Source organism: Lissotriton helveticus, chromosome 3_1 (genome assembly GCF_964261635.1).
Source record: "Lissotriton helveticus chromosome 3_1, aLisHel1.1, whole genome shotgun sequence".
NCBI classification, from domain to species: domain Eukaryota; kingdom Metazoa; phylum Chordata; class Amphibia; order Caudata; family Salamandridae; genus Lissotriton; species Lissotriton helveticus.
In genome coordinates, this window is record NC_136061.1 from 36,362,333 (window position 1) to 36,381,442 (window position 19,110).

Consider the following 19,110-nt stretch of genomic DNA (forward strand, 5'->3'; position numbering starts at 1 on the left):
ATTAGCCCGTTCTGCCATAGAGGGCCCCAATACAAAAGGAGGAGTGTAGAATAAAGGGTGCTCCTCTATGGTGCGCGGCTCTACTGCTAAAACGATTTTAGGTATGAGTATGTTGTAGCATTCCTGTAAATCGTTCTTCTGTGAAGTCATCAATTGCTTCTACTGTCAACAGTGTTCCCTTTTTTCCTAAATATCGTCTCCTGCATTATTTGCAATAACCTAGCCAATCAAGTGTTGCTTTACAGACTAATTATGGACTTCAGGATTATGACTAATGGAGATATATTCTCCTCTTCTCTCTCTTGCAGGTACGTCGGAGTGGAAGACTGTTTCCTCGGGCATGGCAGAATGCTATCACAATGTCACAGAGCTGCCTTTTGGGAAGGTTGTGACTTTCCGTGTGGCTTGCAAGACCAAAGCGGGTCAGGGTCCATATAGCAACATCTCAGAAGAGGTGCTGATTGATGAAGCAGGTGAGTTTGGAGGCCAGGCTATTTTTCATACTAGCACACTAACAGCGAGCCATTCTCTTTCCTTCTGAAGCATCATTTATTCCCAAATCACAGTCAAGAGACAGTGTAGGGTCTGTGTGATAACATATCACTCTAAATGCAAAGCATATAAGGTGATATAGCTTTAATGGCTTACTCTCTGCCCTAGACCATACAAAACTAAAGGGCAGATCCATGTGTCCTTCTCAAGGGTTTGGCCTTTTGAAATTATACAACTGTCCCCAAGTATCCTCAAATAGACGCATATCCAGAGGTACTGTCTCAGGTGATCCACGCCTGGAGTCTGAACTCTTGATGCCTTCTCAGCAGATTTATAAATGGCACAAATACAAGGGTACTTTTGAGGAGGATCACAACTGGGAGCTGAACTCTGAATACCCCCCAAGAAGACCACAAATAGACATAGATCCAGGAATACTGCCCAAGACCATCCATAACTCGAGGTTGATATAGATAGGTTTGCTGTTCCTGAGAGCTCACAAATCACCCCCGATTCATGGGTACAGTCCAAGAGGATCCAGAAGTGGAGACTTAAATGGTGATTCTATCCTAGAATATTGACAAATGGACACAAATCCTTTTATACTGTCAGAGGGGATCTACAGCTGGTAGAGTGACTGACACCCTCCCTTTAAAGACAAATAGTATATGGATACGAACCCCTGTGTACTGTCTTAAAGAATACCACACATGAGTTATTGGCCCCAAAATAAAGGTCAAGAAGGTAATTTAGAGGTTGACAGGTGTGGGGCCTCCCCAGAAACAGATGATGCTACACCCGCCTTGTAGCTCCCTTGTTCCATTGAGAGCAGGGGAACCAATGTAGATTCCATAGTTAGAACGTTATCCAAGGCCAACCACCACAGCACCTTCTGGTCACATGTCTGACCTCGCCCTTATTTAGGGAAGAGAGACCGCCACTGGATTTAACTATCCGAGATGCCCATACAAGACTTCGAGGCATGTGAGCTGTAGATAACATACTTTGCATACTCCTGCCATCTAGTGTTGGGTCCGGATGTTTGCAAGTTGTTTTTCTCAGAAGAAGTCTATCCAGGCACGAGGTAGGTGACTCCTCCTTTCGGTGATAGTGCGCATGGGCATCAACTCCATTGTTAGATTGTTTTTTTCCGTCATCGGGTTTGGACGTGAATTGCAGCACTCCGGTTCGAGACTGTTTCCCGGGTTCCCCTCGGTGCGCAATCCACTTACCCTCGGCGGTATTGTTTTCGATCGCGTATTCACTTTCTTCAAGTATCGTGTGAAATACAAAAACTCTTTACGATTGGGAAACTCATGGAAGGCTGTCGGGCCTACCCGCATCGGTCCACCTCGCAGTTGTTGGAATGGACTCCATTTAAATTCTGCCCTCAATGCCACGTGAAGTTTCCATGCACGACTCACACGAACTGTGCAACTTGTGCTTATATCCGGAGCACAATTAACAGGACTGCGAAGCGCGTAAATCTTTCCGATCCAAGAAAACGCTCCGCGACTGTCCGACTCGACTTCATGACATACAGAGCCAGCACACTGGTTCCATTCCGGACCTCTTAAGAGAAGATTCGAAATAAGAGACCGGTGAGGTACTAGGGCCTGAGAAAGAACAGGAGGATCCAATATCGGTCTCCGAATTCGACTCCAATCGGGACGAAGAAATTCTGCAAGGTCAGCGTATCGTGAGTACAGAACCTTCCCTGCCCCAAAATCCCACTCAGACTAAGAAAAAGTCTCCGGCCCTACCTCTGCCTTCGGGCCATTGTTGGCACCGACAAAAAGTTTCCAACGCCCGCCTTCCGGCTCGGCACCAAAACTCATGTTAAAGCCTTCTGGTTCAGGATCGAGTCGTCCAAACTCGGGCACTGAGCCAAAACCTTCTGGTTCAAAACCAGTATTGGGCCCACCTCCTTCGACACCGAAACCATCTTCGGATCTGAAATCTTCGGCACTGAAGAAAACAACACCAAAATCTTTGGCACCGAAGCACAAAGACGCTCCGCAACCAATGACACAAGCCCTGTTTCGTTGCCCCGCCTTCAAAACAGGACCCGAAACAAAAAGAGCTTTATACTAATCCAAAAATGGGATATATTGCAACAAAATTGCCACATAAACGCAAATCTGACTCAGAGGACACTTACCACATTCCTTTTAAAATGAAACATGTTGGTACTATCCCTTCTCCTCCTCCATCACCTCCTTCCCCGCAAACAAAGCATTTACTAATTACTCCTACTAATTCGCCACAACCACAAATACCTGATGATCAGGATGATGGGGATGGGGGCAATGATCATTCACCTGCAGACCCCACGAAGGATTATAATACATACTCTCCCACGGATAATGACCCTGATCTTTATCCTACCAAGCCTTCTCCACCAAACGATAATGTGGGCTACATAGAGCTGCTAAGGAGGGATGTGGAATATCATGGGGTTCAGTTACATAAGGAATCAATGGAGGAGGATTTCCTCTTTGAAACCCTTAGTAGGTCCCAAAGAACCACACGCACACTCCCTAAGCTTAAAGGTATGTTAAAGCATGTGAACGACATATTTAACAACCCTGTTCGTGCACGCATTCTTACACCCAGGATAGATAAAAAGTATAAACCTGCACTATCAGATCCAGCTTTCATTAAGGGTCAGTTACCTTTAGACTCTTTAGTTGTCTTTAATGCCCATAAACGGGCCAATTCACAGAGGGGGATGCTCCACCTCCAGACAAAGAGTCAAAGCTCAATGACGCGTCTGGGAAAAGAGTAGCCTCCCAAGCTGCAAACATTGGTGCATCGCTAATACCCAGGCCTTTTTAGCCAGGTACGAAAGAGCGCAGTGGGATGAAAGGGAACAATTGTTCCAGTTTCTACCAGATGAACACAAAGCAAAAGCATAAGACTTAGTGCAAGAGGGGAAGCTCATCTCTAATTCATCAATCAGGTGTGCATTAGATGCAGCCGATACTGCGGCTAGAGCCGTCAATACCAGTGTGTTGCTAAGAAAACACGCATAGTTAAGGATTAAGCATAGGCGGAATTTGCAAATTTGCGAAACGCGTTTTCGCGCGAATTCATAATCGCGATTCACAAAAAATCCGCAAAATTCCGCGAGCTTGCGAATTTTTTTTTTTTGGGCGAGTTCGTGAAATTTTTTTACCGGTTCGGGAACGAGAACTTGTGCATGCGGTTGCAACGGTTGCGAACATGTTGTTTCCACTTAAACAGCCTACTCGCGATGCCTTTTTCCTGTTTCGGGTCGCAATGACGTGTTCGTGTTCGCAATTTCCTGTTTTGGGTCGCAATGACGTGGTCGCGTTCGCAATTTCCTGATCGGGTCGCAATGATGTGTTCACGATCGCGGCGTCGCTCGGCCAGCTACCAAAATCTCGCAGCGCTCGCGAACAGGGAGGAAAACTCATCAGCGAACGCAGAATCATGGTAAGTCAATGCTGCGCACGCGAGATTGTATTTTGAAGCGCGAACAAGAAAAAAAACTCCGCCAATTCGCGAATTGCGGATTTTTGGGCAATTTTGCGTGATTTGCGGATCACAAAATTGTCAAAAATTCGCAATTTCCGCGAGCGGAACTAATTTTCCACCCATACTTATTAAGGATTTTGGGTTTTAAACCCGAAGTTCAGGCTTCCATTCTTTACACACCATTCGAGAAACAACATCTCTTTGGTCCTGCAGTAGACACGTCCTTAAAAACATGAAAAAGGACACAGATGTGGCGAAACCTATGGGGGCCCGACTGTCTCATTCCAACCGTGGATCCTTTTGGCGCACCTTCTATCATGGGGGTCCAAAAATATATCTTCAGATTCTTCCTCTATATCATACCAGGGCAACAATCATCCCCTCTACCTCAAGAGGTTTCTTTAGAGGAGGCTACAGAGACAACAATGGCAAGGGTAGAGGTAGGGGTTCTACAACATGTACCTCCAACTCAAATACCTATGATTCCTCCCGATAATTCAACACCTGTAGGGGGACTTCATTTACAATTCCTTCCAGTCTGGCAGTCAGTAATTACAGACAAATGAGTGTTAGGAATTATCCGTTATGGTTATTGCCTGGAGCTTCCCAACAATCCTCCAAACATTCACCCGCGTTTACACAAAATGTCACCAGATCATCTACACCTCCTCAAACAGGAGGTTCAGTTTCTCCTTTTAAAGGGAGCCATAGAGCCCTACCATTGCAATATCAAGGGTGCGGCATATGCTCCCTGTACTTTATAATCCCCACAAAGGACAGCTCTCTCAGACCCATTCTAGATCTCAGAGTGTTTAATCACTACATACAGTCAGATCATTTTCACACAGTGACACTTCAGCAAGTGCTTCCACTTCTACAGCAAGGCGACTTTATGTCTACTCTAGACTTAAAGAACGCATTTTCCATATTCCAATGCATCACGTTCATCGCAAATATCTCAGATTTGTGGTAACGGGGCAGCATTACCAGTTCAAAGTGCTTCTATTCGGAGTCACCACAGCCCCCAGAGTATTTACCAAATGCCTGGCAGAGGTCACTGCTCCCCTACGAAGACAGCATATTCCTATCTTCCTGTACTTAGAAGACGGGCTCATCAAAGCCAACACTTACAGAAAGTGTCTCAAGAACACTCACATAACACTACAGTTACTGAACCAACTAGGATTTACAGTCACTGTATTAAAGTCTCATCTCCAACCTTCCAACACACAAACCTATCTAGGAGCCACCTTAGATACTCAAAAAGCTCTCGCCTTTCCCTTTGCAGCCACAATTCGCAATATTCAGGCTTGAGTGTATATGCAACTGCTGGGAATGATGGCCTTCTGCATTATGATTGCCCTCCATGAAAGGCTTCACATTCGTCCCCTTCAGGAATGCTTAGCGAGTCAGTGGAACTAATCGCAGGGTCTTTTGACCGATCTAGTTTTGGTAAACGGCCGCACCCGGTGCTCTCTGCAGTGGTGGAACCCACAAGATTTATCAAAAGGGCGGCCATTCATAGACCCTGTTCCACAGACAGTACTAACAGCAGACGTGTCGCTCACTGGTTGGGCAGCTCATCTCCACAATCACACAATTCAAGGCTTGTGGAGTCAAAAACAAAAAGCTCTACACATAAATCATCTAGAGCTGCTAGCAGTGTTTCTAGCGCTCAAAGCTTTTCAAGTTCACCTTGTAGACAAAGCTGTCCTAGTCCACACCGACAACATGACAGCTATGTACGATATACAAAAACGGGGGGGGGGACACACTCTCCAACTATCACACCTAGCTCAAGACATTTGGAAATGGGCCACAGATCACAAAATGTATCTCCTATCGGAACACATTCCGGGAGTAAACAATCAGATTGCCGACCTTCCCAGCAGACAAAGGCAGCAAATCCACAAGTGAGAACTCCACCCTCAAGTTCTCCTCCCGTACTTTCAAAATTGGGGGTTTGCTCAACTAGATCTTTTTGCCACACACAAAAACACAAAATGCCCAATCTACGCCTTAAGGTATCCACACCCGCTCTCCAAAGGCAATGAACTATGGATGAACTGGTCAGGGATATTTACATACGCTTTTCCTCCTCTCCCATTCATTCCATCAGTGGTTCGGAAACTTAGGCAAACATCCCTCACACTAATCCTAATAGCTCCCATGTGAGCCCATCAACTTTGGTTCATGGCCCTCTTGGAGCTACATCTAAAGCTACATCTCACATCCAGTCTCCTCACACAGAGCCATGGAGAAATCAGGCACCCAGATCCCAAAGAACTCAACCTAGTGATCTGGCTCCTGGAATCAGAGTTTGGACTTCTGAATCTTTCTCCAGACTGTATGAACATTATCAGAGAGGCAAGAAGGCCTACCACAAGAGCTTGGTATGCAGCCAAATGGAAGCAATTTGTTATCTATTGCAATAATAACAATATCAGTCCTTTGGATGCTTCCATACAAAATATCATCTGTTATTTATTACATCTAAAGCGGCCAGAATTAGCTTACACATCCATCCGCTTACATCTTGCTGCAATAGCTGCGTACATACAAATAGACAACACTTGTCTTTGTTTAGAGTACCAGTTGTCAAAGCATTTATGGAAGGACTGAAAAGAATTATACCACCAAGACTTCCACCTGCCCCAGTGTGGAATCTTAACATAGTCCTTACACGATTAATGGGTCCACCTTTTGAGCCAATACATAAATGCGTACTTCAGTTTCTCGCATGGAAAATCGCTTTCTTCATTGCAATTACTACACTGAGGAGAGTGGGTGAGCTACAGGCACTAACCATAGAAGAACCTTTTTTCCAACTTCACAAGGACAAAGTTATCCTTCGTACAAACTCTAAATGTCTACCTAAAATAGTATCTGCCTATCACATAAATCAATCAGTTGAATTACCTGTGTTCTTTCCTCAACCAGATTCTGTGGGAGAATGAGCTCTGCACACTTTAGATGTCAGAAGAGCTTTGTTACATTACATGGAAAGAACAAAACCATTTCGAAAGACAAAACAATTGTTTGTAGCTTTTACTCACCCTCACAAAGGCAATCCTATATCCAAATCGGGTATTGCTAGATGAATTGTTAAATGTATTCAAACATGTTATGCAAAAAGAACTTTAACAATACCTCCTAGAGCGCATTCCACTCGTAAAATAGGGGCTTCTATGGCTTTCTTAGGGAATATCCCCATAGTTGACATTTGTAAAGCTGCAACATGGTCTACACCACACATATTCACAAAGCAATATTGTGTAGATGTGTTAGCAAGGCAGCAAGCTACTGTAGGCCAGGCAGTTCTTCATACACTTTTTCAAACACCAGGAACAGCTACAGGTTAGCTACCGCTTTGGGAGAATACTGCTGTATAGTCTATGGAAAGCATGTGATCTACAGCTCACGTGCCTCGAACAGGTAATGTTACCTACCCAGTAAGCATCTGTTCTTTGCAGGTAGACCTGTAGATTCAAATGCCCCCACCCGCCTCCCCGTATACTTATACCTGTTGCCATTCTTCTTACTTACATACGCATGGACATCTCTGTTCTACCTTTACTAACTCCATTCTCACCCTCTGTGGGGAAAACAATCTAACAAAGGAGTTGATAGCTGGATGGGAGGGACTTCCTGCTGGTGAATTCCTATGCACCTAATGTAGATGACCTGAGTTTCTTTTCCGGCTTACAGGAGCTTATAGTGTCAGATTTAGATGCCCCCCTCCTCTGGTTTGGAGATTTTAATTGTGCACTGGATCCACTGCTGGACAGGCATCCTCCCCGCGCGGGCACGAAACCACGGATGACGGCGCGTCTCCGGGAGGTGATGGATAACCTGGGTGCTGTCGATGTGTGGCGCCTCGGTAATCCGGGACTGAAGCTTTACACTTGCTATACCCCCACGCATAATACACATAGTAGGCTCGATAGAGTCCTTGCTGCCAATGTCGGCGCATCCCTTGTTCTCTCGGTCACCCATCAGGCTCGGTTTTTGTCCGATCATTCGCCCGTAACGTGCGTGGTACAATGGGTGGACCAGTCCTCCCGCCCGCGGACCTGGAGGATGCCGGGGGATCTCCTGCAGGATCCGGTGGGACGGAACCATGTGGAGACGACCCTACGTACCTACTTGGATCTGAACTGGGGAGTTGGCAACATGCCTTATGCGACCAAATGGGATGCCCTTAAGGCGGTTGTGCGGGGCGCATGTATGGGCCTGACTTATGGAGTCTGGAGACAGTTGCTCCGTGACCTCAAGCGTGCTGAGGAGCACCTCTGCCACTGCCAATCCTTACCAGACCCGGATGGGTCGAACCTAGACTCTGAGCAGACGGCTCGTGAGGGCGTTCATGATATCCTCACCCGGCTGGATAGGTTTACTCTTGGCCGATATCGCCAGCGACTCCACCGTGAAGGGGACAAATCGGGCCGCCTGCTGGCCTGGATCCTCCGAAGGGAATCGGCACCTGCACGGATCGTGGCGTTGAGAAACACCGCTGGGTACCTGGTGCACTCGGAGCTGGACCTCCTTGCGGTGCTTCGCACTCATCTGCAGAAGGTTTACACCGCAGACCCCCTAGTGACGGAGGCATCGTATCAGCCATACCTTCGCGATTTGACTCTCCAGACGCTCTCTAGGGAGAATGCAGAGGAACTGGCGTTGCAGTGACGCTTCAAGAGGTCAGAGTGGCGTTGGCCGCCCTACCGACAGCTAAGACGCCGGGTGGAGACGGTTTTCCACCAGAGTTTTATCAGGCATTTGCGCATACCCTCGCTCCCCATCTCCTGCAGGTTTACCATGAAGCGCTAGAACGTGCCGCACTCCCACCCACCATGCAACAGGGTGAGGTCTGCATGCTTCTGAAGCTGGGTGGGGATAGCTGTGATCCCGCGGCCTACCGACCTATCACTCTAAATAATACCGATGCAAAAATCCTCACTAAGATCTTGGCCACCCGGCTGGCGCCACATATGGCGCGCTTAGTCCATCAAGATCAGTGCGGGTTTATTCCGGGCCGCAACACTGCCATGAACCTTCGGCGCTTAAACCACGTGCTCCATAAAGTGTTTGACAGGGAGGATCCTCAGGTCCTGGTGTCAATAGACCTGGCTAAGGCTTTTGATACAGTCAGCTAGGGGTACCTTTTGGAGGTGCTTCAGATGGCCGGGGTGGGGCCCCTCTTCTGCGCCTGGATCCGAATTCTCTACAGTGCGCCTATGGCCAGGGTCAGACTCGGGGCGGCCTGAACGGAAGAGTGGCAGCTGGGCAGGGTGTTGGACCCGGCCTCATGGCGTGGTCCTACCCCTCCCGCATAGCGGGCCCAGGACGATATCCGCCCTCCACCAGACCTCGGGCGGCCCCTTCGGCCCGATCATGCACGCCCCAACTCCACAGGGCCGGCTACCATCCCGGTCCACCAGCGCAGGCCTGACCCCAGCGTAGGCCCATCACGACCTCAGCACGAGGCCGTGCCCGACTCCATCTTGGACCCGCCACGTCCCAACCACGTGGCCTCGGCCCCAGCCCAGGCCCCAGCGAAGCCCCGACATCGAGGCACCAAGATCCACCCAGGTGGTCGAGTAGCCACTCGACAGGTCCTGGAGGAAGGGGAGTTTCGATGGGCCTCCAGCCGTCCCCGGACGCCTGGTATCGATCGCCCTCCGGCCTCCCTGGGCGCTGGCTCCACCCCCCTGCTGGGTGTCTGGACACCATCATCCCGGCCCCTCGGACCCCCAGGCGCGAGGGTCCGGACTTCAAAGACCTCCAGACCTATATCTGGGGCAACCCTGGATTAAGACTTCAGTTGTATCCTGGACTGGAAGCCCTGCTGACGCTGTCACGGCCGACACAGACGAACTCGTCCGTAACCCGACGACCTTCCGAGAGCCTGCTGGCGCTGCCGCGGCCTATCTTGCTGAACCATCTGAGAGCCTGCTGGCGCCGCCGCGGCCTACCTTGCTGAACCTTCCGAGAGCCTGCTGGCGCCGCCGCGGCCTACCTGGCTGAACCTTCCGAGAGCCTGCTGGCGCTGCCGCGGCCTATCTTGCTGAACCATCTGAGAGCCTGCTAGCGCTGCCGCGGCCTACCTTGCTGAACCTTCCGAGAGCCTGCTGGCGCTGCCGCGGCCTACTTCGCTGAACCACCTTGCAAGCCTGCTGGCGCTGCCGCGGCTCGAACATCTCGGAACCCCCCAGCTCGAGGATTGAGAGCTGTGCGTAGGGTATCCCTTCCTCCGCCCAGAGTAAGACTGTCCCGCTACCTTACCCCCCTTTAAGAGACTTTCCAGATCCCTCGATCTGCTTGTACATACTGCCAAGAACCAGCAACCGTTTATTCCCTATAAAAGCTTGAGAACTTAACTTCTTGTGTGGTGTCCCTCTGTAGTGTTGTGATTACTCTGCTGTACGATCCTAGGAGAGGACCCTCATTCAGGAGGCCTCTCAGCAACCGCTCGGCTACCCCTCGACGGAGAGGTGGACCTAGGGGTGGTCAGTCAGACATCTTCTGCCTCCCCCGGGGACTCCTTTCTAACATTGGTGGCAAGCGCTGGGATCCGAGCCCACGCAGATCGTACAGAGAGTAATTCGCTCACTACCAAGAAAAAAACCACTGCAACCATGAGCACAGAATTCCAGAAAGAGAAAATGGAAGACTACAGTCACAAGGAGCTAAAGCAATTCTGCAAGGACTTAGGCATCGCTACCACTGGCTTAAGTACTAAAGAAGACTTTAAATCGGCCCTGCAGGCCTGGGTGGACGCCGGCGAGGCGCCACCCCCGAGGGAAGATAACCCGGGCCCGAACGGAGGCACGGAGGCTGCGACGAACCCAGCGGGAGGGAGACCCGCGAACCCAGACACGGGCCTCTCCCACGAAGATGCCAGAGAACGAGAGAAGAACCGGCTCCACGAACTGGAGCTCGTTCTACTCAGGCAAGAAGGAGAGATCCAACTGGCAGAAAGGAAGTTAGCCCTCGAGCAGCTACGGCTAGAAGGAGACCTAGAAGAAAGGCCAAGACAAAGAGACCTCGAGGAGAAGAAACTCCTGCTCGAGCACGAGCGCGTCCTCAAAGAAATGGAATTTAAAGCCAAGGCAAACGAGACTGATCGCTCCGGGGGGGGAAGACCTCACCCCCCCCCGGGGGACACAAAGGTGCACATACCTAAGGATGTCGTCAAAGAGTACTATAAGAACGACGACATCCAACAGTGGTTCAAAGCCTACGAGGTCGCCATGACCGCCCATCGAGTACCCCTCAAGGACTGGGGCGCCGGCCTGTGGGGGAAGTTTATCAACGAAGGGAGAGACGCCCTGCTAGAGCTCCCCGACGCCGAGATGACCTCGTACGAGCACATGAAGACCGCCCTCCTCACTAGCTACGGACTCACCCCCGAGATGTACCGGCAGCGATTCCGAGACTGCAAAAAAATCCTCGGTACCACGTGGGTGGAGTACGTGAACTATTACAGCAGAGCCTTCGAGGGGTGGACTCGGGGCTGTCAGGTCACCACCTACCAGCAGTTGGTCGACCTCATTCTGTGGGAACATCTATCCAATAACTGCTTCATCGAACTCCGGCAACACCTCCTCGACAGCAAACTGACTGAGCCACGAAAACTCGCTGTCGAGGCGGATAGATGGGCGAGCACCCGAGTCGGCCGGGGTCCGACGGAAGACTCCGGCCGGGGATCTCCGGGAAACCACCGACCCCGAGGCGGCAGAGTAGGTCAGAGCCGGGGACGAGACGCCCCCCAGGGGTCATCCCCTGCCTCCACGTCGCCACCCTGGGGCCAGAGAGGGGGCCCCCCAGCTAGACCAGGGCCCCGGCCGAATGTTACGTGCCACAGATGCCAGCGACAGGGTCATTACGCGAATGACCCCCTCTGCCCGATGAATCAGCGACCCGGCACCACCGGGCCCCCAGCCCGCCAGATAATGGCCGCGGCCCTGGGTGAAGAAGGTAGTGAGGAAGAGGACAACGGCCCGAGCAGGCCGAGTGGGAGCCCGCCGCCATGACCTTAGCCTGCCTGGGGACTCACGACCTAATCCCCCGAGGCCCGATCCCCGGCAACACCCAGAAGTACCGCCAGTGGGTCACCATCAATGGTCGCCGAACCGAAGCCCTCCGTGACACTGGAGCCAGCGTAACAGCAGTCCGCTGCCATTTGGTGACCTCCGAACAGATCCTTCCTAACGTCCTGTGCCTAGTCCGGTCCGCAGATAACTCAGAGACTTTGTGCCAGATGGCCCGCATCCCCTTCGAGTGGGGGGGAGTGTCGGGCATGCTAAAAGTGACTGTCCGCGACGATGCCCCCGTGGACTGCCTCCTTGGGAACGACCTGGAAAGTTCCCCCTGGGCAGGCGTCGAAAGAAGAGAGCACCTAGGGATGCTAGGCCTTCCCGAGTGGGTCTGCGCGACCACCCGTTCCATGTCCGCCCGAGCCTCCACCCCAGCGGGGGAAGCTTCGACTGAAGAGCCGGAGTGGCCCGCACCGCCGCCACCCGTCATCCCCGAGGACCCTGGCCTGGAACACGGCTCCCAAGAGCCCGACCAAGAAAATCTCCCCGAACTCCAACACCTCCCGAACTCGCGCAATGGCGCCAAGAAGGGGGTCCCACTCGCGAACAGTTCCGGCAGGAGCAGAAAACCTGCCCCTCCCTTGAGGGGGTCCGACAGCAAGCCGCTACTCAAGCCGCGGGAGACCCCGCGGGGTCCCACTGGGTCTATTGGGACAACGACCTTCTCTACAGTGAACAGAAGATTGCCGAACTAGGGGCCAGCCGGGTGCTGGTCGTGCCCCTCCGATTCAGAGACTTCCTCCTAAACTTAGCACATGATGTGCCCCTCGCCGGGCACCTGGGGCAGGACAAAACTTACAGCCGCCTGGTGACCCATTTCTACTGGCCGAAAATGCGGAACGATGTGCATAACCACTGCAGGACCTGCCCGACCTGTCAAGCCAGCGGAAAGAGCGGGGGGAAGGTGAAGGCCCCGCTCCAACCTTTTCCCGTGGTCACCACCCCCTTCGAGCGAGTGGGGATCGACATCGTAGGGCCCCTGGATCCTCGCACCTCGCAGGGGCACCGCTTCATCCTCGTCCTGGTGGATCATGCTACCCGCTATCCCGAGGCCATCCCCCTCCGAACCATCACGGCCCCCGTGGTGGGCCGAGCCCTCATGAGCATCTTCTCCCGAGTCGGCTTCCCTCTGGAAGTCGTGAGTGATCGGGGCTCCAACTTTATCTCGAAGCATATGCGGTCCCTCTGGCAGCAGTGCGGGGTCGCCTATAAGTTCACCACTCCGTATCATCCCCAAGGAAATGGGCTAGTCGAACGATTCAACAGGACACTGAAGGGGATGATCAAGGGCCTAGAGGAGCCCCTCCGGCGCAAATGGGATGTCCTACTGCCTTGCCTCCTGTTCGCCTACCGAGAGGTACCCCAGAAGTCCCTGGGGTTCAGCCCTTTCGAACTCTTGTACGGGCACCCGGTCCGAGGCCCCCTCAGCCTGGTCAAGGAAGGCTGGGAGACGGCAGCCCGAGATGCCCCACCTGATGTCTACCGGTACCTCCTGACCCTACGCAATCAGACTCGGAAGTTTCGGGAACTTGCCGAGGCCAACCTGGAGGCTAGTCAGGAGGAGATGAAACGCTGGTATGACCAGAACGCCTCGTCCATCGAATTCGAGCCGGGCCAGCAGGTCTGGGTCATGTCCCCGGTCGAACCTTGTGCCCTCCAGGACAAGTGGACGGGGCCCTTCAAGGTGGTGGAGCGCAAGAGCCCCGTCACCTACTTGGTAGACATGGAGTCCTCCAGGAACCCCCTCCGGGTTCTACACGCTAACCGGCTCAAGCCGCACTTTGCACGCACTGAACTGAGTCTGCTGCTGGCGACCGATGACGGAGCTGAAGATGACTCCGAGCCACTACCAGATCTCCTCAGCACCACCGAGAAAGACGGCTCCTTCGAAGGGGTCCGGCTCTCCTCTACCCTGACCCCAGAGCAGCAACAAGACTGTCGGAAGCTGCTGGGGCAGTTTGCGGATCTGTTTTCCCTCACTCCGGGGGTCACCCGGTGGTGTGTCCACGATGTGGACAACGGAGACAGCCCGCCCGTGAAACACCGAGCTTTTCGAGTACCCGACCGGGTTCGGGCCTGCATCCAAACAGAAGTGGCCAAGATGTTAGCTCTGGGGGTAGTCGAACCCTCCAACAGTCCCTGGGCCAGTCCCGTTGTCCTGGTCCCTAAAGCCGCCGCCCCCGGGACAGCGCCGGAGCTCCGGTTTTGTGTTGATTACCGGGGGCTGAATGCAGTCACCAGAACCGACGCCCATCCTATCCCCAGGGCAGATGAACTAATCAATCGCTTAGGAGCTGCCAAATTCCTCAGCACCTTCGATCTCACGGCGGGGTATTGGCAGATCGGCCTCACCCCGGGTGCACAAGAACGATCAGCCTTCTCGACCCCCGATGGCCACTATCACTTCAAGGTGATGCCCTTCGGCATGAAGAACGCACCAGCAACCTTCCAGAGACTCGTGAACCAGGTGCTGGCCGGACTAGAGGAGTACAGCGCTGCCTATCTCGATGACATTGCTGTGTACAGCCTTCACTGGGGTGAGCACCTGACCCACCTCTGGACGGTCCTGATGGCCCTTCGGCAGGCCGGACTCACCATCAAAGCCAGTAAATGCCAGATAGGCCAAGGGACTGTGACCTATCTGGGACACCAAGTGGGGAGCGGCCACGTGACTCCCCTCCAACCAAAGATCGACGCCATCCGGGACTGGGAGCCCCCAGTCACCAGACCGCCGTCCGAGCCTTCCTGGGGCTCACTGGATATTATCGGCGGTTTATAAAAGAATACGGGAGCATTGTGGTGCCCCTGACCGAACTGACCTCCAAGAAGCTACCAAAGAGGGTGCACTGGACCCCTGCGTGCCAAACGGCCTTTGAGACTCTAAAGACTGCCATGTGCACCGCCCCTGTGCTCCGGGCCCCCGACTACAGCAGAGAGTTTGTAGTCCAGACCGACGCCTCGGAGCACGGCATCGGGGCGGTCCTGTCCCAAGTCAACCCCGAAGGAATCGACCAACCTGTGGCCTTCATCAGCCGACGCCTGCTGGCGAGAGAGCAACGCTGGAGCACCATCGAGAGGGAAGCCTTCGCCGTGGTGTGGGCCCTCAAGAAGCTCCGGCCCTACCTCTTCGGCACCCATTTCCGGGTCCAGACCGACCACCAGCCCCTGCGTTGGTTGATGCAGATGCGGGGAGAAAACCCGAAGCTGCTGCGCTGGTCCATCTCGCTGCAGGGAATGGATTTCACCGTGGAGCATCGCCCCGGCAACGACCACGCCAATGCTGACGGCCTGTCCCGATTCTTCCGCCTTGGCGAGGAGAATCCCCAAGTAGATGGGTGACTCTCCCCTGCCTTCAGCTGGGGGGGACGCGTGTTGGACCCGGCCTCATGGCGTGGCTCTACCCCTCCCGCATGGCGGGCCCAGGACGATATCCGCCCTCCACCAGACCTCGGGCGGCCCCTTCGGCCCGATCATGCACGCCCCAACTCCACAGGGCCGGCTACCATCCCGGTCCACCAGCGCAGGCCTGACCCCAGCGTAGGCCCATCACGACCTCAGCACGAGGCCGTGCCCGACTCCATCTTGGACCCGCCACGTCCCAACCACGTGGCCTCGGCCCCAGCCCAGGCCCCAGCGAAGCCCCGACATCGAGGCACCAAGATCCACCCAGGTGGTCGAGTAGCCACTCGACAGATCCCGGAGGAAGGGGAGTTTCGATGGGCCTCCAGCCGTCCCCGGACGCCTGGTATCGATCGCCCTCCGGCCTCCCTGGGCGCTTGCTCCACCCCCCTGCTGGGTGTCTGGACACCATCATCCCGGCCCCTCTGACCCCCAGGCGCGAGGGTCCGGACTTCAAAGACCTCCAGACCTATATCTGGGGCAACCCTGGATTAAGACTTCAGTTGTATCCTGGACTGGAAGCCCTGCTGACGCTGTCACGGCCGACACCAGACGAACTCGTCCGTAACCCGACGACCTTCCGAGAGCCTGCTGGCTCTGCCGCGGCCTATCTTGCTGAACCATCTGAGAGCCTGCTGGCGCCGCCGCGGCCTACCTTGCTGAACCTTCCGAGAGCCTGCTGGCGCCGCCGCGGCCTACCTTGCTGAACCTTCCGAGAGCCTGCTGGCGCCGCCGCGGCCTACCTTGCTGAACCTTCCGAGAGCCTGCTGGCGTTGCCGCGGCCTATCTTGCTGAACCATCTGAGAGCCTGCTAGCGCTGCCGCGGCCTACCTTGCTGAACCTTCCGAGAGCCTGCTGGCGCTGCCGCGGCCTACTTCGCTGAACCACCTTGCAAGCCTGCTGGCGCTGCCGCGGCTCGAACATCTCGGAACCCCCCAGCTCGAGGATTGAGAGCTGTGCGTAGGGTATCCCTTCCTCCGCCCAGAGTAAGACTGTCCCGCTACCTTACCCCCCTTTAAGACACTTTCCAGATCCCTCGATCTGCTTGTACATACTGCCAAGAACCAGCAACCGTTTATTCCCTATAAAAGCTTGAGAACTTAACTTCTTGTGTGGTGTCCCTCTGTAGTGTTGTGATTACTCTGCTGTACGATCCTAGGAGAGGACCCTCATTCAGGAGGCCTCTCAGCAACCGCTCGGCTACCCCTCGACGGAGAGGTGGACCTAGGGGTGGTCAGTCAGACATCTTCTGCCTCCCCCGGGGACTCCTTTCTAACACAGGGGCACCCGTCAGGGGTGTCCTCTGTCACCGCTCCTATTCGCACTGGCGATTGAGCCCCTGGCGGTGTCACTCCGTGCGGAGTTGGCCTTCTGGGGGATACGAGTGGGAGATACGGTGCACTTGGTCTCGCTATACGCCGATGATGCGCTGTTCTACCTGACCTCCCCCCGGGAGTCGTTGCCGCTCCTGTTACGACACTTGGATAGTTTTGGTGCAGCTTCTGGGCTGCGCCTTAATCCTGAGAAGTCCTTGATCTTCCCCCTTGCGGGCTGTGGTGAGGACCCCAGAGTGGGTTTCCCGTCCCTTGGACTGAGGTGGGAAATGGAGGCCTTCTGATATCTGGGAATGCAAGTGGCCGTCTCTGATGAGCAGTTGCTGGCCCGGAACGCCGACCGAGTGCTCAGTTCCCTACAACAGTCCGTATCCTTCTGGAATACGCTCCCACTCTCTCTCATGGGAAGGTTGGCCGTCTCGAAAATGGTAATGTTGCCAAGAGTGTTGTATACCCTGCAGAATACCCTGTACCCTCTCCCTCCTCGTATTTTCAAACTAAATACGCTGCTCACCTCCTTGCTTTGGGCGGGCAGGCGCAGCAGAGTTGCATTGCGCACGGTGGTTAGACGCTGGGAAGAGGGGGGCCTAGAGGCCCCGCGATTCGATCTGCACTATTATGCGGCCCAACTTTTACCGGCCGCACTCTGGTTCGCAGGTACGGACAATTGGGAGTTGCGACTCCTGGCGGGTAGCGCGGATGAGAGGACGTTACAGGTGGCCCTGATGCGGGGTAGTGGAGCGGATGAATCCCTGCCGTATATTGTTCGACACACTGCGGGACTTTGGCAGCGTGTTGTGGAAAGGGTGTTGAGACGGGCCCCTTTTTATAGGGAGCTGCCGGTGTGGATATTGGCACCGGTCACGTTAATGGAGGAACACATGTCGTTCCGGGAATGGCGTGAGGGCGGCTGTGAAACCTTGGCAGACCTGTATCTGGACGACTCTTTCGTGACCCTGGAAAGGGCTACGGAGGCCTTTGATCTCACTGGGGGTCAGTGTCTCCATTATAGAGGCCTGCAGGACATGGCGAGGGCGACCTGGCCACAATACCCGGAGGCGCCCCAGGTGTCCCAGACTTTGAATATCCTATTATCGTGCGGCACGGGACGGCGACTGACAACGCTGCTGTATACAGCGATGAGATGTGATTCGGCCCCCCCCCGATATCCCCGTCTTGGGCGGCATGGGAGACGGATCTAGGGGTCGCTTTAGACCCGGGACAACGCAAACGAATAGGGACACTTACCAGGAAGGTGTTGTGTAACGCACGTTTCAAACTGATCCATTTTAATTTTGTACACCGCACTTACATAACCCCAGTTGCTTTACACCGCATTGCCGCGGATAAATCGGATGCCTGTCCTAGGTGTGGTACAGTCAGAGCCGGATTTCTCCATCTGGCTTGGGAGTGCCCGCTGGTCGGAGACTTCTGGAGGGCAGTGGTAGTCCACATCCGGAAGGTCACGAGCCTGCATATTGACCTGACCCCACTTCACTGCTTGTTGGCCCTGGTCCCCAAACCTAGGAAGAGGAATCTATCGTATAAAATGCTGCAGTTGCTCTGGGTGCTGGCTAGGAGACGGGTGGCTATTACCTGGATGGGACGGAGGGCACCAGACATGTCATTGTGGCTTCGGGATGTTGGGGAGTGGACATTGGCTGAGGAGACGCACATGCAGCATACGCGTAAAGATGAGCGGCTGCAGGAGGACTTGCTCGCATGGCGTATGATGTGCGCTGTGGGGTCGGTTGGCAGCGATTCCGATGCAACCAGTGCTGAATTGTTCTCCTCTGAGGAATCGGGACCTGAGGACGGGGGGGCTGGAGGTGGGGAGGGAGAGTTGGTGTTGGGGTAATGCCCTGATGACTGCGCACAAGGTTCCTTACTGTCAGTTTCTATAATTGCTTTGCATCCCGAGGGTTTGACTCTTGTATCTCCTGTTATATCTGCTACTGCTGGAGCCGTACTGGGACTATGAACTGTGTACACCTGTATTTTATTTCTACCAATGCCAATTTTGGGGGGGACTATGTTGTTGATCTTGCTGAAAAAAGAAAGTTAAAAAAAAAAAAAAAAGGAGTTGATGCCCATGTGCACTATCACCGAAATGAGGAGTCACCTACCTCATGACTGGAAAGACTTTGAAGAAAAACAGCTTGCAAACATCCGTACCCAACACAAGATGGCGGACTTATGCAAAGCATGTGAATCTGCAGCTCTACATGCCAAGAACAGATGCTTAATGCGTAAGTAACATTATCCTTTCTCAGCTCGCTGACTGATAA

The 19,110-nt window shown here is 53.7% G+C and overlaps 1 protein-coding gene across 4 annotated transcripts in view; it reads left to right on the forward strand.

Moving 5' to 3' along the window:
* SPEG (striated muscle enriched protein kinase) overlaps positions 1–19,110 on the forward strand; it is a 1,484,310-nt gene that overhangs the window by 1,320,166 nt on the left and 145,034 nt on the right. For all 4 annotated transcript variants that reach the window (XM_078679189.1, XM_078679190.1, XM_078679187.1 and 1 more), the window contains exon 35: positions 309–473. In XM_078679189.1, the coding sequence (XP_078535315.1) occupies positions 309–473 (165 nt within the window). The remainder of the gene's footprint in view (positions 1–308; positions 474–19,110) is intronic.